The sequence below is a fragment of the Pongo pygmaeus genome, chromosome 13 (genome assembly GCF_028885625.2).
Source record: "Pongo pygmaeus isolate AG05252 chromosome 13, NHGRI_mPonPyg2-v2.0_pri, whole genome shotgun sequence".
In the NCBI taxonomy this organism is placed as follows: Eukaryota; Metazoa; Chordata; class Mammalia; order Primates; family Hominidae; genus Pongo; species Pongo pygmaeus.
In genome coordinates this window covers 101,163,512-101,189,420 of record NC_072386.2, presented here as the reverse complement: position 1 = coordinate 101,189,420, position 25,909 = coordinate 101,163,512, and the positions used below count along the sequence as shown (strand labels likewise).

General features: G+C 36.3%; 1 protein-coding gene and 1 pseudogene across 1 annotated transcript in view; one reads left to right on the top strand and one right to left on the bottom strand.

Annotated features, from left to right (window-relative positions):
- The window catches only part of MUSK (muscle associated receptor tyrosine kinase), a 134,944-nt gene that overhangs the window by 59,144 nt on the left and 49,891 nt on the right, over positions 1–25,909 (bottom strand). The window contains exon 6 of the mRNA XM_054502256.2: positions 7,005–7,129. Coding sequence (XP_054358231.1) covers positions 7,005–7,129 — 125 coding nt within the window. The remainder of the gene's footprint in view (positions 1–7,004; positions 7,130–25,909) is intronic.
- Positions 13,581–13,934, top strand: LOC129044409 (small ribosomal subunit protein eS21-like; annotated as a pseudogene).

The following is a 25,909-nucleotide window of genomic DNA, read 5'->3' as shown; positions in this document are numbered from 1 at the left end:
AGCATTATTTTTTGAAACTCCTTTAAAAAAATTTAGACTTTTAATTTTTTTTAGCTTATTGGTGGTATAACTCACAAATAGAAATTGTATATATTTAAGGTGAACAAGGTGATGTTTTGAGATATATATATATATATAATGAAATGATTACTGCAATCAAGCTAGTGAACTATCATCTCACGTGGTTACCTTTGTGTGTGTGTTTTGAGAACACTTAGGATCCACCCTCTTAGCAAATTTCAAGTGTGCAATACAGTGTTGTTAACTGTAGTCACCATATTGTACATTACATCTCCAGTACTTATTCATCTTGCGTGACTGAAACTTTGTACCCTTTGATGATCATCTCCCCATCCTCCCATCCCTGACAGCCACTATTCTATTCTGAGCTTCTATGAGTTCAACTCTTAGATTCCACATATAAGTGAGATCATTTGGTATTTGCCTTTCTGTATCTGGCTTATTTCACTTAGCATAATGTTCTCGAGGTTATCCATGTCGAGACGCCTTTGAATAAGGGTTCAGGCCTGGGAAACTTCACTCCCAGTCTTCCGAATGCTCTTCCCTTCTATCTTTCTGAAACTGTAAGTTGTTTAACTTTATTTAAAAGCAGTAAACAAATTAACTTATTACATGGAGATGCCTCAGGGTTACCATTCTTTCATGCTGTGAAATGCTTCTAAAGCCTACAGTATGCCAAGCCCTAGTGACAGGATAACTTCCTGCTTTAAGGCTATCTGTTTTTTAGTTTTTATTTTGCCCCAGAGTGTTTGCCTTAGTTTTAGCCACTGTTATTTAATTTAGAGGAGGAAACCTTATAATGGTGTACAAAAGAGATGAATTAAAACTATTTAGGAATAAGAACTGTATTATGAAAAACACTCCAGGATTTTTGGTGCTCATCATTGTAGGCACAGACACCAGAAGTGCACACACAAGGAGAGAAAGCCCTGTGACGATACAGGGAGATAACCATGTGAAGCCATCTGCAAGCCAGGAAGAGAGGCCTTACCAGAAACCAACCCTGATAGCACCTTGACCTTGTACTTCCAGCTTTTAGAACTGTAGGAAAAAAAATTCTGTTGTTTAAGACACCCTATCTGTGGTATTCTATTATGGCAGCCCTAAATACTAATATAATCCTGGAGAAGAGAAAGTCATGAAGATATGAAATGGTTCAAGTCCATGAAGGAATGTGCCTTGGATTGGGTAAAAATTATACTTAATATCATTTGAATTATACCATAAGGTTTTGCCTTCCTTAAAAAGAAGTTCCCCATTTTCTTTTTGTGATGCTTGCATTAAACACAATTTGGGATGATGTGGATATTAAAGTGTCCCAATTTGGGACACTTCTTTGATCTCCAAATGGTACCATTAATATATTGTAATATGATAATATATGTTCACTACAGCCAAGATACCAAAAAGTTGGACAGCCTATCCTGGAGGAAATGAAAACTGAAAATAACCACCAGTTAGATGAGTTATCAAGGTTTGGGTTGTTCAGCCATATTGACAGCCATTCTCAGTCCACCCAAAGGACTGGGTTGGACATGAACCCATCTCCTTAAGGGATAAAAGTATCCTCCATGTGACCATGTGGAGAGTCACATATGTTTTTTAATGCTGTGCAGCAAAAAGTTGAAGGGCTAATTCAATGGGCTCAAGGTGCTCAAACCCTACACATTCCAAAGAAAGATCTGGCCTTTGGATCCTGAGAGATGACCTCTGCCCCTTGGAATATCCTGTGTAATAAGGATATCTTTATATATCTGAGATTTTGGGCAATGCTGGATAGTTTATGATAATAATGTAAACGATAGTGAATACTTGGGATCCTAGGCCATGTTGTATTAGTTTGACCTTTGGAGGGGCTGGAAACTAGCTAAGACTAGTTATGTGAGCATTCCACATCTATGTAACTGAGCTCCAGTAAAAACTCTGGACACCAAGGTTAGGGTGAGCCTCCTTGGTTGACAATACTTCATGCATGCTGTCACACACCGTTGCTGGGAGAATGAAGTGCTGTCCATGCAACTTCACTAGAAGAGGAAAACTGATTCCTCTTTGCTGATTTTAATCTATATCCTTTTCCTGCAATAAACCATAATCATAACAGCTTATCTAAAATCTGTGAGTCCTTCTCATGAATCATCAAACATCAATGTGATCTTGGGGACTCCAACACACTTGCAATTTGGAGACATATTAGACAAGTATGTAATTCCCACCGGTAAAATCTAAAGGCTGTCTGGCAGCTCCAATGGAAGGAACAAAGAAGAGAGAGTCCAATTGTCTGGGCTTCCAGAGTTTGTCATTAAAAAGGTTTTATAGAAGATCTGATTGGGAGTCATTTTCAGTCCTCCCAAGATGACTTTTTGGGGGACTGATTAGACCCCAACACAGAGAGACTTTCCATCAACTAACAAATTGGGGACTTGCTAATGTGGCCAAAGATGGATAGCCTGAGGAAAATGCATCACTGGTATCATCTTAATGTTCCCTGATTTCTGAAGAATCATGAATATGTCTATGAGGATAAGAGTCAGTTTTAAATATCTGGCAGGCACAGAAGGTATAAAGCCAACTTACAAGTGTGTCAGTTGAATTAGAGCTCTCCTGCACCAGTTATTGCTCCTCCCTACCTCCCACCCAACCCTTCTGGGGTCATAAAGAGCAGCTAGGAAATGGGGGAAGAATGAGTGAGCATGAGGTAAGAAGCCAACCACAATTTTTTCTTATATGAAAGTTAAGCTGAAATATCCCTGAGAAGGGAGGAACTGTGAATGCCATTGGATGCTTTGGTTATTACTTAGGACTAGACACTTAAATGACTAAATTGGGATAATGTTAATGATTTAAAATCAACTAGTAGTAACCAGAAAAATCACAGAGCCTGCTTAAGGTAGGCTTAAATAGTAGCAAAAGAACTTGCTCTGCTGAATATTTTTAAATGACAAAGAAAATAATAAGATCATGTTATATGCAAGTCATGTTCATTAACATCAGAGTTACAGTAATAATAATCTTAGCTCACACGTTTAACTCTTGTTTATGGACCTGAAATCCTAAAAGATAAATACAAAATTAAGAAAAATAAATATATAGAAAGATGGTATTATAATCAAAGGATCAGATATTTCCAGCAAATTCTGGAAGATAAAGAGAGGTGATTGGATACATAGAAAAATTAACATCAACTAAGTAGCTGAAACCTAGCACAAAAGAAGAGGTTTACTGAGAGGAGAATGGATACATTTTCCCTACAAAGTCATGGAAAATTTCAAACTTCAGATAACAGGGGCTGTAAGCAGGAGCTAACTTTAAGAAAGTCAGCAAAGTAATTGAAGGACTCTGGGAGCTATAATATATGCATATGGCACCAGGCTGAGGCATCTACCTGTGAGATAGAAATTGTGAATGAGATTTTCTGTTATGGGTTCCTATAGTAGACAATCATGGTGGACACTAGAGCTTGAGAATAACCTGACAGATAAAATAGGGCCCCCTATTTCCTCCACAAACATATGCAGAGCATAAAGAAGAGAAAGATTGAAGTTTTGAAAGAAATTCATTTAATTGGAGTCTACATAGAAAGGATGTGGAGAAGAGAGAAGCAGTAATTATTGGTATAGTAGAGGAAAATGTCTCTGAGTATAAGAAAGACTTGCAGCTCAACTTTCTCACCTCAAGCTCTGTATCAAAGGAAACTATGTAAACTTGACAGTCTATTCTATAAGATTGGAAAAATATTAACAAAGCCTGATCATGATAGCCTACTAAAAGACAAAACCATTTCTATTATTGAAAATAGATGCAAATAATCCTGAAAAAAATACAGAAAATTGAAACAACACAATTAAAAAATTAAACAAAAAAGCAATGTATTCAGAAATGAAAGAATGGTTCAACATAAGGGAAACTTTGCAATTTAAAGTGAAAAATGACATCAAAAAGAGGATGTAATTGATGATGAAGTGTTTTACTGATTTTAAAATATATTTATATTAAAAATAATTATCAAATTAAGAATAAAAATAAATTTTCTTAACCTCAAAAAGAGTATCAGAAACTAAAGACTCGGTGCAAACCAAAGTGGTTAAAGTCTAATATAATGACAATAAAAATCCATGATAGGTTTCTGTCTCAGATGTTGATGTTAGGTTATTCAGACAAAGCTACACCGTGAAAAAAATTAAAATTTTGAAAAAAAAATTTTAACAGGTGTAACAAACTGAGAAAATCTTATTTACCCTTAGAGAGTCTTCCAAACCCAGAAAATTTGAACTTTCTTTTGGATAGCCTTAGGGAGTCAGGAGATAAATCAAAACTTTGTGCCCATAAGAGTCTAATAAGAGATATAATAAATTAAGGTATAGAGTCTAATAAGAGATATAATAAATTAAGATCTAAAAGAACTAGATATCAGGGAGCTATCAGTGTGAACTACAAGTTAAATAGTCCACATAGTGAATTACTGGTCATGTTATAATTATCTGGGATGCCCAAGGAGCTTCATACCTTGAGCTTAGTTGAAGGTGGTACAAGATTAGCAGTAACCTCTTGTCCCTGGCAGAAACAAGCAAAATTCTCTCTGGAGGAGAATACCTTCATCTAGATCTCAAAATAGTTCCTAATATTTTTATTCAAAACAATGCACAGCAGGTAATCAAAGATAGCTAGGCACACAAGGAAACAACACAAAATAAACAAGAATCAGTGGGAAAACAGACAACAGAAACAGACCTACAGTGGCACCTCATCTCACTCAAATAAAAGCAAAGTGGTCTAAATGACCACACAGGCCTATAGGATCCACAATGCCTCCCTCTCATCTCTTGACCCTTTGCTTAATCCCCTCTAACCACATTGGTCTCTTTGCTGTTTTTCTGACATGCCATGTATACCATTATCTCAGGGACTTTGTCTAGTTATCTTCCCCCATTTATCTATGTAATGTCACCCTTCAACTCCTACAGATCTTTGTTCAAATGTCTTTGTCTGAATGAGCCTTCACTGATCATTCTTTTAGAAACATAATCTTCCTCCTGAGGTCTAACTTTCTGTTTAAAATGTTTCTTAATTTAAAATTTTATGGATATATAATAGTTGTACATATTTATGGGGTACATGTGAAATTTTGATATAAGCGTACAATGTGTACTGATCAAATTAGGATAATTGGGATATCCATTACCTAAGTAATTTGTCATTTTTTTGTGCTAGGAACATTCCAATTCCACTCTTCTAGATATTTTGAAATACACAATAAATATTGTATTGTGCTATGTAGTTCAATATCGTGAACTATGTATAGTTGTCCTGTTGTGCTATTGCTATGGTTTAGATCTGTGTCCCCACCAAATCTCAAGTCGAATTGTAATTCCCAGTGTTGGAGTTGGGCCTGGTGTGGGGTGATTGGATCATGGGGACAGAAGTCTCATGAATGGGTTAGCACCATCCCCTCAGTGCTGTTCTCATGATAGTGAGTGAGTGAATTGTGAGATCTGGTTGTTTAAATGTGTGTGGCACCTTTCCTCTCCCTCCTGCTCTGGCCATGTGAGAAGTCTTGCCCCCACTTTGCTTTCTGCCATGATTGTAAGTTTCTCGAGGCCTCCCCAGAAGCAGAAACCATTATGCTTCCTGAACAGCCTGCAGAACCATGAGCCAATTAAACCTCTTTTCTTTATAAATTACCCAGTCTCAGGTATTTCTTTATCGTGATGCGAGAACTGACTAATATAGCTACTAAGCACTCAATATTATTCCTCCTAACTATTAGGTATGTACCCATGAACCAACCCCTCTTTATCCCCCCTTCCCCACTACCTTTCCCAGCCTCTGATATCCATCATTCTACTCTCTATCTCCATGAGATCATTTTTTTTAGTTATGAAAGAGAACATGAAATACTTTTCTTTCTGTGTCTGGTTTATTTCACTTAACATAATGTCCCGTGGTTCCATCCATGTTGTTGCAAATAACAGGATTTTATTCTTCTTATGGATTAGTAATGTTTCACTGTGTATGTGTACCACCTTTTCTGTATCCATTCATCCATTGATGGATACTTAGTTTGATTCTATATCTTGGTTATTGTGAATAGTGCCACAATAAACATGGGAGTGCAGATACCTCTTAGATATACTGATTTTCTTCCTTTTGACTGTATACCCAGTAGTGGAATTGGTGGATCATATGGCAATTCCATTTTTAGCTTTTTGAGTAACTGCCATACTGTCTTCCATAGTGACTGTAGTAATTCCCGTTCCCATGAACAGTGTAGGAGAGTTCTGATTTCTCCTAAGGTTGAACTTCCTGTCTCCTTTTCCTGACTTATTTTTCTCCATGGCATTTGACACCATACACATACAACATATATTTTCCTGTATTTCCCCATGAGAAGGTAAGCTCTTTGAGGGCAGAGAACTTTGCCTGTTTTGTTTACTCCTGTATCCACAGGGCCTAGAATAGTTTTGATGTTCAGAAGCTCAATACATATTTGTAGAATGAACAAATAAATAAATGTATGTAGGTAAAGTGCTTGGAATAGGGCCTGGCTGAAAATAACTACTTAATATACATCAGTTATTATTACCACTATTGAAAATGAAGAAAAGAATGTTGAAATGACACTGATTCTAACTCTGGATTACTTTCCATCGAAGTAGCCTCTAGCAGGGAACTAATCTTTCAGTGATGAGTTTTATGAAAATTATTTTACTTATATGGGAAGATATTATTACCACTTCTCATTTACACAAAGGCACAAAGGAAGAAATTGGTTTTCTAGTATTCCTCACGATACATGGAAGGAAGCAAACTCTTGGAGTTCGATTTCTATGGCAATGGCTTCTAGGACAAAGATATTGGGAGGCTTTGAAAAGTGGTATAGGTGAGACCAATGACAGAGATCTGGGTAACTACAACTATATGGTCTATCATGAAGTTCACCACCAATGGGTCTTCCCCAGACAAGTCCCCACACACATGACACTCACAGCATTTCCGTTTTCAATCCAGGTGATGGTGGGGACAGGAATGCCTGTTGCTGTGCAGTACAGGGTCACAAAGGAGCCAAAGGTGACATTGTGGGATTCAGGAGCCCGCAGGATCCTGGCAAAAACTGTTAGGAAGACAGAAGTGGTGAGTGACGCTCCTATATGAAGTGGTCAAGCTAGAGTGGTCTTTTAAAAATGCAAATTAGACCATGTTCCCCTGTGTGCAGTTCTTCAGTGTTTGCTCTGTTTTAAGGATAATACCATATGCCATGGCCGAGCCTCCAAGCCCTGTATGTTATAACCCTACATTTCTCACCACTCAAGGACACACTGAGCCTGTTCTTAATATAGAAACTTGCTCTTGTTCTTCCTCTGCCTAGACCACTCATCCCCCAGATCCTCAAGTAGTAGGTTCCTTGAATCATTCAAGTCTCTGTTTAAGTGACATTTTCTCAGAAAGGTCCTTCTTAATCACACAACATCAAGTGTAATCTTCCCCCGATTCACTTTTCACCAGCCTACATTATTGTCTTTACAGACCTTACAACTATCTGAAATTATCTTATTTATTTTTTACTTGTCTGTTATTTCCCTTTCCCATTAGATTGTTTGAAGCCAAAAGCCTTGCCTTTTGTTGACTGCTGTATTGTTTCACGCAGAGTTCCTGACCAGAGCAAGCACAGGATAGTATTTTATTGAATTAATCAAATAATTACACTTTACACCCTCAACTGTATCACAGTGGGAGGGCAGACAAATTCTGTCAAACTTTTCAGATGATATATTGAGCAAAAAAAAAAAAAGGATATTTTAGATAAAGTGTAGGCAGGAGAATGAGTAATTTCTATTCCTTTCTGACCCTGAATCCCCACTGATTAAGTAAGAGGAAATTATTTTGATGTAGGAAGAAATTTTACCTTTAACTAAAGAGTGGGATTGAGGCTCACAATGCATTATAAATTAGAGGATACTTAGATTCACAGAATCATTAAACTTGGAAGAGACTCCAGAGATCAGCTAGATTCCTGTTCTTATCTTATAGAAATGGAAACTAAATCTTTGTTAATTTAAGTAAGTTGGTTTCCCAAGGTAACAAGAGTGATGAGTGAGAAACCTAGACTCAGGTCTTCTGACTTCAAATTCAGTGTTTGTTTAAACTATTATGGAATCTTTTGGATGGCCTATTATACTGTAAGCATATTTTATGCTCCTACTTTTTGATTTCTAGGACTTAAGCACAGAATATAATATTAGAGTATGAAGCCCCAATTAACACAATGCTTTGAAACTTAATTCTAGTTAAATTGAAATTTGTGAAGATTGGATTCTAAACTAAAGTATGGGAGACCACATGTGCTAGATAAGGAGATATGCAGGACAATGATAGAACAGGTCCAGAGTAGTGTTTCGAGTTGGTCTGATTGTTGAGTACCTCTTAAAAAGCATTGCATAATTTAAAGAGATTAAGGAACATTTGATTTGTTTGACAACTGGGGCCTTTTTGCAGATTTAAATTAATTTGACTTCCTATCTTTTGATATTGATATTTTAGATACAGAAATGTGGGCCCCAAAACCAGGAGAAAAGAAATGCAAGGAAGGTGCTGTCTTCAAGGCAAAAAGAGATTATTAAAAAAAAACAAAGAACGCTATCAAATGTTTAAAATGAAGCTGAATCTGTCCCCCAAAACCAAAATTGAGCCTGATTTTAAGTAAGTCCTGGGGTCCAATTAACAATATACAAAAATTAGAGGGTTGAGGAACATTTCAAAGAATACTATGGAGATGCAATTCAATCAAACCCAGACATTTAACAGGGAAAATCATTAGTATTAGGGGGTAAAAAAGAAAGAGTGATCCATTATAGATTAAAAGAGACTTAAGAGACATATTACCCAAATGCAATGTGTGCCTCTGCTTGGATTCTTATTCTCCCAACTTAATCTAAATTCACACGTTACAGACTCTTGACAACTAACACTGACAGTCATCCTAGTGAGGGTGCATCCAGGTACTCTTCTAATGTTTTCTGGTTACAATAATGGAGACATAGAGTCCATATGCATCATCTGGCTAAAATAACTCTTGTAGGGGTTGGGGCTATGCTTGTGTTTCCTAAATTTTTTGAGTGTGGGACTACTGCATGACCATCTATGGATCCCATTGCCCGAGAATCTGAAACAAGCAGGATCTTTGAGAGATTTGGAAAATCTAGCACATTTCAACCTCACATGTGCTAGAAAAACTGTTCTAGTAACATTGACCATACCCTTGAACTTTTTGAATCAAAAAGGCCTTTGGAATGAAAGCCTTCTGGCTGAAGATGAGCAGAATAAAAAATTGGAGAATAATGTAATTTCGATTATGTTTTGCTGCTTTAATTTATAAAGCCAAGAGTTTTAATTTGGGAACTTTAAATTCTTCTTGGAAATATAGTAATCAGAAAGGTTTTATTTTGTCCTAATTTATAGCAGTTTTTTTTTCTTTTGGCTGTTATTATATTATTTGGAATATTATTTGGGCTTATTGCGAAACCTTTGATTATCCACATTGCACAACACAACTAAGCATAGTGTGGGATGGTAAATAAAACAGAGTCAATTCAACGTGACTTTGGAATTAATTTAACTAACGTAGTACTCTGCCCTCCATGGGAACTTTCTGGGGGCTCCAGGGGGGCACAGGCGGGTACAGGAGTACTGCTGACATTATAGGTAGCTTCATGAATATGAGACTGCTGATAAACGTCTCCCTGAAGGGGGCAGATATACTTTGGCTGATCATGGGTTTCATTAAGTGCAGTGGGTTAGGTTAAGAGGACAATAAGGCCAGGGATTAAAGGGAAGCTGCTTTCTCCTGCACTCTCACATGCTCTCTAAATGATAAAATAGAAACTCAACCCCCTTTTTTCAGTATTGAAAGTTAGTTTCCACCCTTCCTCCCAGTCTTCATCCCTTCTCAAAGGAGATAGCAGATGTCTTCTGGGTTTCTACTCAAATGTTTCCTTATCATAGTACTTTCTTGTCCCCATTCCCCTTACCCTTGTTTATATTTTATCATAATACCACTATCTGAATCATTTGGTAATTACTGATTTATTTGTTTGCTTGTTTGTTTTTTGTCTGTCTCTCCTCTCTAGAATGTAAGTATCACAAGGGCAAGGTTTGCTTTGCTTTTTAACATGAGCTGACTGATACAATCTATATATCTATCTACATATCTATCTCTATTTCTAGAACCCTGCATGGTGTATATATATATATATATATATCTGGTAGGCACTCAATGAATATTTGCTAAGTGAACGAATAAATAAATGAACGAACATGATGACTCCTCTGGTAAGGTTGGGGGAAGGGACTTGGATATGTTATGTGTATCTCAATCCTATTCTGAGCTATCAGTCTCCCAGCTCTCTCGCATCTAAGAAGGATATAGGGTTGATGTGTGTAAGTAAGTTCACCAGGTCAGGGCTTCTTCATCATACAACTAGGAGTGAAGGGGAAAGAGTGGGGTGGGGAGGAAGAGGATGAGGAAACATAAGTTATGTTAGTCTAATTCTCACATGGAATAGAAATCTTTATTTTTCATTCCAGCCTTATCAGCAATAAAGCTGATATATTGTCACCCAACTCTATCTGAGCAATTGCATAATACTCAAATTTACCATTTTTCAAATATGAAAGGTAAAAAGGTGATGAGGGAAATTTTGACATGTTTTTCAAGCATTGTAAACAATAAAGTCAGTTGCAATTAAAAATAAATGCCAGATTAACCTCCATGAATAATAATACACCGGCAATAACAAACTTGGACACAGGTCAACAGTAAATCCCATTATTTCAGTGGTAGTCACAAGCTGAAAATGCATTCTAGGTCATCAATTTAAAAAGTTATATGACATGTTTCTTATTAAATAAAATGGGCATAGAATATCCCTATTTTGTGTTTTATTTGCATAAAAGAATATAAAAGTGTTTTTGTTACATAAACAATTAAACCACTTAATAGAAGGAACATTACTTAGTAAGTTGGAAAGCATTTATAACTGTTTTGATATGGATTTTTAAACAAAAAAATCATCAAACCCCTCTTTCTGTACATAGTCTTATCCATCATTCTCCAATTCACTGTGAGCCCTAAACCACTTGCTTTTCTGTGGGCAGGCAAGTGCATCTGCAACATGGAAAACAGACACAGGTAATATATTTAACTCTGGGTTTTCTCTCATGGGATCTGTTCATGAGTTTGGGGCTTTAATGTCTCTTGAGCAGACTTGCAGGCTAACTGCAAATGGAGAATCCTAGAATTGCTCAAGAAGCCAGCAGTTCTAAAATCTTTTATAACATACCCACATTATATTCTCTCTCTCTCCTTATTTCAAAGCACTTTCAGATACATAATCAGTTTTATTATTGATTGTCATCTTAAGGAGTAATGTATAGTAAAAAGATAAAGGCATAATTCACTCTGAAATTGCACTGGAGTGTAATAAAAAGCCCAAGGGACAGGGAATCCATGTTAAGTCCTGAAATAAATGAGCGGTTTGGCTGGAGATGAACTACCTCTCTTTTCTTGGTAAGGGAGCAGTGCCAGAGGAATACTTAAGTCTCTTATCAATTTCTATTTCTGAGCAGTTATTTCAAAGGACACAAGGAGCTCCCATGGATTTTATTTTCCTTTCCTCTTTTGTTATTTTCTAGCTTTCTTTGAAAAGAGTTTTTAGGTTACGTGATTCAAACCAGCAATGACTGATAGGAATAAATTAAGAAAAAAAAATCACATAGGACCAGGTAAAATGCTTTTTTACCTGTATTTAATTGTAAGCAACCTGGTATTTAAAAATAAGAAAACATTATCTGTACTTTATATGAGATACTAAGATAAGGAGGTACTATTTTAAATAATACCAGTTTAAGATTAATTTCTACAGTCAACTCTATTACATGAGAACTCACGAATTTCATCCCCCAAATATCAAATTTTAGGTTAGAAGAGCACAAAGTTTGGGGCTTAATCAGAATGCAAGGTACCTTTTTTTGTTTTTCTTTTTTTTTAACAGAAAACAGAAACTGTTGACAGAAAACTGTTGGGGAAAAGTAGAATTTTTCCCATACAAATTTAATTTCCAGCTATTTTCCTCTAAACATATTCCACTACATATATATGTCTCTGTGCAATTAAAATAACTTAATTTTTATTGATTTGGACCAATTGCATAATACTCCTGATCTTGTTGAAATCATCACAATAAAAACCAAATTGGCACCTTGACATCCTAACATTTATCCAAAAACTGTAAAGCCCCTACCCCTCCAAAAAGTCTTTTAGTCAAAGGGTATCTTTCTTTTCCAATCTGTGTGGGATTTATACTCTCATGCTGATTTATTTCATTTTGTTTTGTTTGTATTTCCAGAGACACCAAATTTAAACATTACTTTTAACTCAATCTTTCTTAAGAAAAGCAAATGGTCAGTAAGCATATTATATAATAAAGAAGCCTATCTAATAACACCATTAAGTGCTGTGACTTAGTATTCCCCATACATTGTTTGTTATTTCTTTAAAAATGGCACTTAGAGCTGTTTATAAGGTCAACAAAAATAAACAATTGAAAAGAGCTACACATTTAAAAAGAAGCCATGCAGAAAGAAAAAAAAATACCTTTAGTATCTTGTTCAGGTTCACTTTCTTCTGTTAATAAAAACAAGACAAAACAAACACACACAATAAACACACAAACAAAACAACACATCATGAAAAGGGAAATCTTTGACCACAGAAACATCAACTGTGCAACAAGATTAATTAGAAGCTGCTTGTTTCTTATTTCAATAAGAAACAAATGCAATCAAGGGAAACTGCTGACCTTTTGAAAGCAAATTATTAAATGACATAAGATTTCAAAATGATTACTTTTAGCCGGGCAGTATTATACAGAAATAAACTACAGCATACCTAACAATGTAGCTCTTTCATGAATTTTTATTCTAATATTGACAATTACCCTTTCTTTCAAGGCTACGGAGTGCCTACTATTCTCATACATTGCGTTCCCCACTTGTAGCTTAGAGTCTCCTCTTACCAGGCCCTGCTGTGAAGTCAGTGGTGTTGAATCTGGGATCTCAGCTATCATTTCTATGGCAATAGACTCATGTTGTGGTAAACAGAGGATTAGGGGGTTTCTGCAGAATAGAACCTACCACCAACAGAGATATGCAACTCTGCACCAACACAGAAGCTGCTTGGAGAGCAGAAAGGAGCAAATCATTACCTTCTGGGAATCTACTAAGGAAGTAAGATCCACAGGATATTGTAAAATGCTTAGACTGAATAGAAAGAATTGAGAATTTATAAATGTTTAAAAATCCTAGAAGAGAGACAACAAAACCGAATTAATTGTTCCAAAATGTTTAATATAACCATGTCAGACGTAGTCCCCATGTGGAACTTTAGTTTTCTTTCCTGAAGTTTTATTTGTTCATGTCAGTTTGAACATTTGTTAGAGTTAGTAATACGTCAACTGCAATATTTATTTGTAGGTAAAAAATGGCCATGCTATTGCTAACAACATTCAATGACGATAATACATTCACATAGTCCTTCACAGATTATGGATATTTTCATGCACATTTTTTATGTGATCTTGTTTAACTCTCCCCATGTCTCTGTAATTGAACATAATGATATTATCCAGCCTGAGTTTGTGGACCTGTACATGCAGTGAAAATGTTCCTCCAGCAACCACATCATGGGTGCCAAGGACCATGCGTCCACCCAGACAAACTTAGCCAAGGTTGACGAGGTTATAGGAGGGTTTAATGGCCAATTTAAAACCTATAGTGTCTGTGGGACCATTCTCAGAATGGGTGAGTCAGATGACTCCATTCTCTGACTGGTCAAGACCAACAGCATCTCAAAGAACTTCTGATTGGAGAGAATTGTGAGTGTTGAATATTTGTCATAAATAAATAGTGAAACCCTTCACTTTCTCCCCCCAAAATTAGCCCATTTTCCAGACAAAGGATCTAAGTCTTAGAGATTTGCTGCAGGTGCAGAGCCAGAAATTCAACCCCCTTTTCAGACATTGAGTCTGCCCAATGAGAAGATCTCATATTTACACTTAACACCCAATCCCCTTACATTTAAGTGAATTTGTAATTCCTCATTTAGATTCTACTGTCTGAACTTTCCCTACCTCCATCAACTCAGTGGTACATTCTTGGTTTTTGTTTATAAGCATCAAGTTCAAAAACTATTTAAAACTTCTAAATTGAATATATTTATCGTTAAAAGGAGATTTAGAGGTCGTCTGTCAAATGTACCTTCAAATGAAGAAATTTTCTTTTTACAATATTCCTAACGGTGCCTGGTAAAGCAAAGGTATTGGATAAATATTAGTTTCTTTCATATTTAAAACTGGTCATCTGGACATTAGGAAACTGCAGAGTTCCTGTCTGCATCACAGATCTCAATCAGGAGAAATAAAAGAAGGTCCATGGCTGGGCCAGATTAGACCTAAAATATTGCATTTGAATGCCTTTGGGCTGGACACATCTTTCTAGAGCCCCAGAACAATGTGCTTGTTTCTAAGTTTGGAAAAACAAACAAAACAAAACAAAAAACTCCCTCTCTCTCTTCTTCTTTTTCCTTTATCAGCCAAGTAACTTAGAGTGGTTGGGATGGCCATGGTGTTTTTATAGGGATATTAAGTGTCTTTATTCTGCAACTGTGGTATCTCCAAAACTTTATTCCACTAAAGTTAAAGAGTATCAGTAAATTTTTTCCATCAGTAAGTTTTGAGAATTATATTCACTTGTCATTTTCTTCTCTTAGAATGTTCTTTGTCAGGGTTCAAGGGAAACTGCAGGTCAATTCTGAGTCTCCTTTCAGTTTTGCTCCATGATCTATACAGGACTATACTTGAACTGTACTTTGAGCGTAGGCTAAATTTTAGATAATGTTAATTTTCCTTTGACATTTTTCAGTTTGATGTTATTGTTGTTACTATTGTTCATTTTGCCTTATTTGGGACTGGAAGCAGTGCAAAATTTTGAAAGAATACAACTATTTCATCCACGATAAGTAAACAGTGGATGAACTCAAGAATTGAAAGAATGTCCAAGATTTGTCATTTTCTTGGGAGGAAGCTTAGAAGTTCTACCAGAAATTATAGTTTCAGTTATAGACTATCAAAATTTCTTTCTAATGCAAATATATTATACCTCTTTATAGATACAAATTTATATATGTTTATGCATTAACATACACACATTTACATGCATGCACACACAATTGAGGTTACTTTAAATTAGAGAAAATTATGCAAGAAAAGTCTATAGGCCTATTTAAGCTCAGGTATAGTTATTCACTGTATGACTTTGTTGGTCATTTCGAGCTCAAACAGTAGTCCTAGTTTTTCCACATGTCCTGCTTGCCTAGCCTACTAGGATCACTCTTGACTTCTGAACTTATTGTTTTACCACTTATCAGTTTTAAAATATTCTGCTTCATAGTCTTTATTCCCATTTAATTACTAAATTTTTATTTAACTGCTTTATACGTAATGCATTGTTCTTGTCTTCCAAATTGATTTGTAATCTTCTTTAGGGAGGTTAGGGCTAGAATTAAACTGGGATTAGTATCAGACTTTTGTTGCTGCTTTATTTTCCTCTAAAGTCCAGCACAGTCTCTAGAAGTGTGTTCTAGAAAGAAGAACACACTTATTGTTAAACAACTTATTTGCCAGTTGCATTAGTGGGGCATTTTCATCCTATTTTGTTGGAATTGTCCAATAGGGTATTTAGAGTAATCAATGACTGCTCTTATTGGACTAATCTGAGATATAATTTATTCACTTCACTTCAACATCCAAGGTAAATAGTAATCCATAATTTTCTTGAAAAGTTTTATTTATGAGAAACTCAGTACCATAGTAGCAATCCATTTTGATCAACTGTGTTATAAAAGAGAGAATATCTGTAAATCAAAACCAAACCAAAACCAATCTCTTTACAGTTACTATCTATAAGACACTATTCTTACTTCTATCCCCCTAACAAGAATGAAAAAAGAAATTCATCAAATATTTTTATGTTTCCAAGATTGATAGCCACAATTTACCATTCTGATTGCTCACTTTTGAACTCACATTTCTCTTATTTTGTGGTACTCAGAACAAACTTAACACAGAGAGAGTCTAACAAATTCTAAGAATAGCAAGACCCTAAGTGCTCAACTTCTATGCTGACATATTTGCATAATTTTTATTTAGTCATATGACACAGCTCATTAATTTCATTGAAAATCATGAATATCCAACCCTTGTTTTTACTATCTTCCTAATAGTCTATCTACCCAAATTTGAATGTGAATGTTTGTGTGTGTGTATGTGTTTGTGTGAGTGTCAGTGTGATATGATTCTAGGGAAGATAAAATAAGTTTTTTTCCTACTCAATTCACTGTATTAGTTGTTTGGAGAAAGAATTTGGAGGGGAAATCTATTGTTACATAGAAGAGGGAAAGCCATAAAGATTCCCTGATAAAAATGAAAGGAAGACATTTAGTAAAATCATACAGATTACATAGACCTGTGGAAAGAGACAAAACCAGAAGACAAACAGGCAGAGCTGTGGAAAGGTTTGTCTTCTTTTGACACAAGAGTGGATGCAGCCAAGAAGATAATAGGAATTTGGCCATGTAGAGTCAAAGTCTCAGAAGAGATTGAAATCACACATTCTTTGTTCTTTGTTAGGTGGCACAGGGACCTCCTCTTTCTGCTAGTGGGGTTATCATGAGACAAAACATGCAAATAAAGCAAACAGAATTTGGAGGTGAAGCCAAATAAGATCTGGCTAGCTCCACTTTGGGAGAGGTATTTTGGAAAGTTTTGAGCAATAATCAAATACTGAAATCATGAAGGGAAAGAATTTGAGATATATATATGAAAGGATTCCTTTGAACATGGGCATTCCAGAAAGCTTTCAGGTATACTGGTCAATTTCTTATCTCAGTGATTAGGGCCAAGTCAATGTAAGTAATAAAACATGTAGTGGCATATAGCATAAAGATTAAGAGAAGAGACTCTGGATTTAGGCTACCTGGTTAGAAGCCTTGTTATACAATTAATTTCTAATGCGTTATTTCTGCTATATAGGAAAACTGTTAATATATGTGTACATAAGTATGTGTTTTATTTGTAAATAGGATGAATTATCATATTAGTTAAAGTAGCTTTGGAGTTGATACTCTTGTGTTTTCTAGATGGATAAAAATATCACTTTTAAACTTCAATACTTTTGACCTCTTTCAAACAATAATATAAATTTTTATTTTTATATATTCAGCTGGATAGAATTTATATAATGATATTATAGCACAAAGAGTACTACTCAAGTTGGTGTTATGATATTACAATTCAGTCATCTAGCTAGAATATAAGTACATAGCAATAATGAAGATATAATTTTTTGCTACCTAAAAAGACAAAGCCATATTAAAAAACAAGATGTATATCTCAGTATATAAGAAAGTAGACAAAACACAACAGATAAGCAGTCGCTGCTGAGTTCCAATTCTATAAACAGAGAAAAGGGCTTGAAGTTTGATTTCTCTAGAAGTGTACTATATGAGGTGGGGGATTGGAGGCTCGCTGCTTGAAACCAAAGCAGTCATAGTATCGTAGTCAGAACATGTGTTAAGCTTTTGACTGTTTTAGTGACTGGGTCTGGATTGAATGCCAAAACATTACAGAATGGGGTCCTACAATTGCTCCCTGAAATATCTCATATGAATGAAGGAAGTAGAGGGCAACCCCCAAAATTACTGGAAAAGGAATAAATTATTTCAGAGAGATGATGATAAGATTTACAGTGGCAAATCATAATTTCAAAGCACATTAGGAAAACAATTGCTAAGCAAGAACAAATTGACTTTCAACTTAATGAATTCAGTAACTGGGGGATTAATTTACTCTGGAAGAAAATAAAGAAGTTCAAAAGGAGTTTAAGAACTTTAAATAATAGTGTATGTATAAAAATAAGACATTATAAAACAAACAGGCAAAATTGAAATAAATATAATAGTAGAAATGCTAGAAATTGATAATAACAAACAGAGACACAAAAGATATGATAAACTCAAGCTTGGACAAGGTCAAGTGAAGAATTAATGAATCAGAAGATGGCACTTAAGCCATCATACAGCCCTGAGGCCACAGAGAAAGACGGACAGAAATGTGAAAGATTATATTAACTTTAAATGTAAATGGACTAAATGCTCCAATTAAAAGACACAGACTGGCAAATTGGATAAAGAGTCAAGACCCATCAGTGTGCTGTATTCAGGAAACCCATCTCACGTGCAGAGACACACATAGGCTCAAAATAAAAGGATGGAGGAAGATCTACCAAGCAAATGGAAAGCAAAAAAAGGCAGGGGTTGCAATCCTAGTCTCTGATAAAACAGACTTTAAACCAACAAAGATCAAAAGAGACAAAGAAGGCCATTACATAATGGTAAAGGGATCAATTCAACAAGAAGAGCTAACTATCCTAAATATATATGCACCCAATACAGGAGCACCCAGATTCATAAAGCAAGTCCTGAGTGACCTACAAAGAGACTTAGACTCCCACACATTAATAATGGGAGACTTTAACACCCCACTGTCAACATTAGACAGACCAACGAGACAGAAAGTCAACAAGGTTACCCAGGAATTGAACTCAGCTCTGCACCAAGCAGACCTAATAGACATCTACAGAACTCTCCACCCCAAATCAACAGAATATACATTTTTTTCAGCACCACACCACACCTATTCCAAAATTGACCACATACTTGGAAGTAAAGCTCTCCTCAGCAAATGTAAAAGAACAGAAATTATAACAAACTATCTCTCAGATCACAGTGCAATCAAGCTAGAACTCAGGATTAAGAATCTCACTCAAAACCGCTCAACTACATGGAAACTGAACAACCTGCTCCTGAATGACTACTGAGTACATAACGAAATGAAGGCAGAAATAAAGATGTTCTTTGAAACCAATGAGAACAAAGACACAACATACCAGAATCTCTGGGACACATTCAAAGCAGTGTGTAGAGGGAAATTTATAGCACTAAATGCCCACAAGAGAAAGCAGGAAAGATCCAAAATTGACACCCTAACATCACAATTAAAAGAACTAGAAAAGCAAGAGCAAACACATTCAAAAGCTAGCAGAAGGCAAGAAATAACTAAAATCAGAGCAGATCTGAAGGAAATAGAGACACAAAAAACCCTTCAAAAAATTAATGAATCCAGGAGCTGGTTTTTTGAAAGGATCAACAAAATTGATAGACCACTAGCAAGACTAATAAAGAAAAAAAGAGAGAAGAATCAAATAGACGCAATAAAAAATGATAAAGGGGATATCACCACCGATCCCACAGAAATACAAACTACCATCAGAGAATACTACAAACACCTATACGCAAATAAACTAGAAAATCTAGAAGAAACGGATAAATTCCTGGACACATACACTCTCCCAAGACTAAACCAGGAAGAAGTTGAATCTCTGAATAGAGCAATAACAGGAGCTGAAATTGTGGCAATAATCAATAGCTTACCAACAAAAAGAGTCCAGGACCAGATGGATTCACAGCTGAATTCTACCAGAGGTACAAGGAGGAACTGGTACCATTCCTTCTGAAACTATTCCAATCAATAGAAAAAGAGGGAATCCTCCCTAACTCATTTTATGAGGCCAGCATCATCCTGATACCAAAGCCTGGCAGAGACACAACCAAAAAAGAGAATTTTAGACCAATATCCTTGATGAACATTGATGCAAAAATCCTCAATGAAATACTGGCAAACCGAATCCAGTAGCACATCAAAAAGCTTATCCACCATGATCAAGTGGGCTTCATCCCTGGGATGCAAGGCTGGTTCAATATACACAAATCAATAAATGTAACCCAGCATATAAACAGAACCAAAGACAAAAACCACATGATTATCTCAATAGATGCAGAAAAGGCCTTTGACAAAATTCAACAACCCTTCATGCTAAAAACTCTCAATAAATTAGGTATTGATGGGACGCATATCAAAATAATAAGAGCTATCTATGACAAACCCACAGCCAATATCATACTGAATGGGCAAAAACTGAAAGCATTCCCTTTGAAAACTGGCACAAGACAGGGATGCCCTCTCTCACCACTCCTATTCAACATAGTGTTGGAAGTTCTGGCCAGGGCAATTAGGCAGGAGAAGGAAATCAAGGGTATTCAATTAGGAAAAGAGGTAGTCAGATTGTCCCTGTTTGCAGATGACATGATTGTATATCTAGAAAACCCCATTGTCTCAGCCCAAAATCTCCTTAAGCTGATAAGCAACTTCAGCAAAGTCTCAGGATACAAAATCAATGTACAAAAATCACAAGCATTCTTATACACCAACAGCAGACAAACAGAGAGCCAAATCATGAGTGAACTCCCATTCACAATTGCTTCAAAGAGAATAAAATACCTAGGAATCCAACTTACAAGGGACATGAGGGACCTCTTCAAGGAGAACTACAAACCACTGCTCAAGGAAATAAAAGAGGATACAAACAAATTGAAGAACATTCCATGCTCATGGGTAGGAAGAATCAATATCGTGAAAATGGCCATACTGCCCAAGGTAATTTATAGATTCAATGCCATCCCCATCAAGCTACCAAGGACTTTCTTCACAGAATTGGAAAAAACTACTTTAAAGTTCATATGGAACCAAAAAAGAGCCCGCATTGCCAAGTCAATCCTAAGCCAAAAGAACAAAGCTGGAGGCATCACGCTACCTGACTTCAAACTATACTACAAGGCTACAGTAACCAAAACGGCATGGTACTGGTACCAAAACAGAGATATAGATCAATGGAACAGAACAGAGCCGTCAGAAATAATGCCACATATCTACAACTATCTGATCTTTGACAAACCTGCGAAAAACAAGCAATGGGGAAAGGATTCCCTATTTAATAAATGGTGCTGGGAAAACTGGCTAGCCATATGTAGAAAGCTGAAACTAGATCCCTTCCTTACACCTTATACAAAAATCAATTCAAGATGGATTAAAGACTTAAATGTTAGACCTAAAACCATAAAAATCCTAGAAGAAAACCTAGGCATTACCATTCAGGACATAGGCATGGGCAAGGACTTCATGTCTAAAACACCAAAAGCAATGGCAACAAAAGCCAAAATTGACAAATAGGATCTAATTAAACTAAAGAGCTTCTGCACAGCAAAGGAAACTACCATCAGAGTGAACAGGCAACCTACAAAATGAGAGAAAATTTTCGCAACCTACTCATCTGACAAAGGGCTAATATCCACAATCTACAATGAACTCCAACAAATTTACAAGAAAAAAACAAACAACCCCATCAAAAAGTGGGCGAAGGACATGAACAGACACTTCTCAAAAGAAGACATTTATGCAGCCAAAAAACACATGAAAAAATGCTCACCATCACTGGCCATCAGAGAAATGCAAATCAAAACCACAATGAGATACCATCTCACACCAGTTAGAATGGCAATCATTAAAAAGTCAGGAAACAACAAGTGCTGGAGAGGATGTGGAGAAATAGGAACACTTTTACACTGTTGGTGGGACTGTAAACTAGTTCAACCATTGTGGAAGTCAGTGTGGCGATTCCTCAGGGATCTAGAACTAGAAATACCATTTGACCCAGCCATCCCATTACTGGGTATATACCCAAAGGACTATAAATCATGCTGCTATAAAGACACATGCACATGTATGTTTATTGCGGCTCTATTCACAATAGCAAAGACTTGGAACCAACCCAAATGTCCAACAATGATAGACTGGATTAAGAAAATGTGGCACATATACACCATGGAATACTATGCAGCCATAAAAAATGATGAGTTCATGTCCTTTGTAGGGACATGGATGAAATTGGAAATCATCATTCTCAGTAAGCTATCGCAAGAACAAAAAACCAAACACCGCATATTCTCACTCATAGGTGGGAATTGAACAATGAGAACACATGGACACAGGAAGGGAACATCACACTCTGGGCACTGTTGTGGGGTAGGGGGAGGGGGGAGGGATAACATTGGGAGATATACCTAATGCTAGATGACGAGTTAGTGGGTGCAGCACACCAGCATGGCACATGTATACATATGTAACTAACCTGCACATTGTGCACATGTACCCTAAAACCTAAAGTATAATAATAATAATAAATTAATTAATAAAAAATAAATGTGAAAGATTAACTAAAAGATGGGAAGAACAGATTTAGAGCTCTAATGTATGGTTACAGGAGAGTGAGCAGTAGAGAAGAGAAGGAAGAGCAGAGAGGTTATATTTGAGGACATAATGGTGGAGATTTTCTAGGCTTGAAGCAATACATGAAACCCCAGATCAGTTAAAGTGGTGGCTTTTAAAACTCGAAATTCATTGAATCACTTATGAAGTTTAAGCAAGCAAACAAACAAACAATTAAATGCTGGACACACAATTTAGGTTACTGAATCAAAATTTTTTGCCAGGGTTTTGGGGATGAGTATTTTTCAGAAGTACTTGAAGACTGCCTTTCAAGTGGCAGTGAGATTGCATAGGAGGATTAATAGAAACAATTTGACATTGTTGTAGTTTTTAAAAATTTTTTCATTTCTGAGATTTTGGTGCACCCATCACCTGAACAGGGTACACTGTACGTAATATGTAGTCTTTTATCCCTCATCCCCCTTCCACTCTTTTCCCCTGCGTCCCCAAAGTCTAATGTATCATTCTTATGCCTTTGCGTCCTCATTATCTTAGCTCCCACTTATGCATGAAAACATACAATGTTTGGTTTTCCATTCCTGAGTTACTTCACTTAGAATAATGATCGTTGCTGTGAATGCCATTATTTCATTCCTTTTTATGGATAAGTAGTATTCCATGATGTGTGTGTGTGTGTGTGTGTGTGTGTGTGTGTGTGTCTGTCTGTGTGTATGTGTATGTCTACATAGTAATATTCCACGGTGTGTGTGTATATGTATGTATGTGTGTGTATTTATATGTCTCAGATTTTCTTTATCCACTGGTTGATTGATGAGCATTTGGGCTGGTTCTATATTTTTGCAATTGCAAATTGTGCTGCTATGAACATGCATGTGCAAGTATCTTTTTTGTATAATCACTTCTTTTCCTCTGGGTACATGCCTAGTAGTGGGATTGCTGGATAAAATGGTAGATCTACTTTTAGTTCTTTAAAGAATCACCACACTGTTTTCCATAGTGGTTGTACTAGTTTACATTCCCAAGAACAATATAAAAGTGTTCCCTTTTCGCCACATTCCATGCCAACATCTATTATTTTTTATTATAGCCATTCTTGCAGGAGTAAGGTGATATCACATTGTGGTTTTGATTTGCATTTCCCTGATAATTAGTGATGTTGAGCATTTTTCCGTGCTTGTTGGCCATTGTATATCCTCTTTTGAGATTGTCTGTTCATGTCCTTAGCCCACTTTTTGATGGGATTTATTTTTTTCTTGCTGTTTCAGTTCTTTGTAGATTCTGAATATTACTCCTTGGTCAGATCCATTATTTGCAAAATTTTCTCCCACTCGGGGGGTTGTCTGTTAACTCTGCTGATTATTTCTTTTGCTGTACAGAAGCTTTTTAGTTTAATTAAGTCCCATCTTTTTTTTTTTTCTTTTTTTTTTTTTTCCGTGATGGTGTCTCACTCTGTTGCCCAGGCTGGAGTGCAGTTGCACTATCTAGGATCACTGCAACCTTCACCTCCCAGGTTCAAGTGATTCCTCTGCCTCAGCCTCCAGAGCAGCTGAGACTACAGGCATGTACCACCACACCCAGCTAATTTTTGTATTTTTAGTAGAGACGGGGTTTCACCATATTGGCCAGGCTGGTCTTCAACTCCTGACCTTAAGTGATCTGCCAGCCTCGGCCTCCCAAAGTGCGAGGATTGTAGGCATGAGCCAACGCACCCAGCCACGTCCCATCTATTTTTCTTTGTTTTTGTTGCATTTGCTTTTAGTTCTTGGTTATGAAGTCTTTGCCTAAGCCAATGTCTAGAAGAGTTTTTCTGATGTTATCTTCTAGAATTTTTATGGTTCCAGGTCTTCGATTTAAGTCCTTGATCTATCTTGAGTTGATTTTTGTAAAAGGTGAGAGATGATGATCCAGTTTCATTCTTCTACATGTGGCTTGCCAATTATCCCAGCACCATTTATTGAATAGGGTGTCCTTTCCCTACTTCATACTTTTGTTTGCTTTGTCAAAGATCAGTTAGCTGTAAGTATTTGGCTTCATTTCTGGGTTCACTATTCAGTTCCACTGATCTCTGTGCCCATTTTTATACCAGTACCATGCTGTTTTGGTGTCTGTGGTGTTGTAGTATAGTTTGAAGTTGGGTAAGGTAATGCCTCCAGATTTGTTCTTTTTGCTTAGTCTTACTTTGGCCATGTGGGCTGTTTTTAGGTTCCATATGAATTTTAGGATTGCTTTTTCTAGTTCTGTAAAGAGTAATGGTGGTATTTCAATGGGAATTGCATTGAATTATAGATTGCTTTAGGCAGTATGGTCATTTTCACAATATTGATTCTACCTATCTATGAGCACGGGATGTGTTTCCATTTCTTTGTGCCACCTATGATTTCTTTCAGCAGTATTTTGTAGTTTTCCTTGTAGAGGTCTTTCACCTCCTTGGCTAGATATATTCCCTAAGTATTTTATTTTATTTTTGTAGCTATTGTAGAAGGAGTTGAGTTCTTGATTTGATTTTCAGCTTGGTCACTGTTGGTGTATAGGAGAACTACTGATTTGTGTACATTAATTTTGTATCCTGAAACTTTGCTGAATTCATCTACCAGTTCTAGGAGCTTTTTGGATGAGTCTTTAAGGTTTTCTAGGTAAAAGATTTCATCAGCAAACAGTGACATTCTGACTTCCTCTTTACTGATTTGGATGCACTTTATTTCTTTCTCTTGTCTGATTGCTCTGGCTAGGACTTCCAGTACTATGTTGAATAGAAGTGGTGAAAGTGGGCATCCTTATCTTGTTCCAGTTCTCAGGGGTAACACTTTCAACTTTTCCCCGTTCAGTATAATGTTGGCTGTGGGTTTGTCATAGATGGCTTTTATTACCTTAAGGTATGTCTTTTCTATGCTGATTTTGCTGAGGGTTTTAATCATAATGGGATGCTGAATTTTGTCAAATGCTTTTTCTGTGTCTACTGAGATGATTGTGATTTTTGTTTTTGATTCTGTTTATGTGGTGTATCACATTTATTGAGTTACATATGTTAAACCATCCCTGCATCCCTGGTATGAAACCCACTTGATCATGGTAGATTATATTTTTGATATGTTGTTGGATTCAGTTCACTAGCACTTTGTTGAGAATTTTTGCATCTATGTTCATCAGGTGTGTTGGTCTGTAGTTTTCTTTTTTGGTTATGCCCTTTCCTGGTTTGGTATTAGGGTGATACTGGCTTCATAGAATAATTTAGGGAGGATTCCCTCTTTGTCTATCTTGTGGAATAGTGTCAATAGGATTGGTACCAATTCTTCTTTGAATGTCTGATAGAATTCAGCTATGAATCTGTCTGGTCCTGGACTGTTTTTTCTTGGCAGTTTTAAAATTACCATTTCAATCTTGCTACTTGTTATTGGTCTGCTCAGAGTTTCTACATCTTCCTGGTTTAATCTAGGAGGGTTGTATACTTTCAGGAGTTTATCCATCTCCTCTAGGTTTTCTAGTTTATGCCCATAAAGGTGTTCATATTAGCCTTGAATAATCTTTCATATTTCTGTGGTATCCATTTCATTTCTAATAAAGCTTATTTGAATTTTCTCTCTTCTTTTCTTGGTTAATGT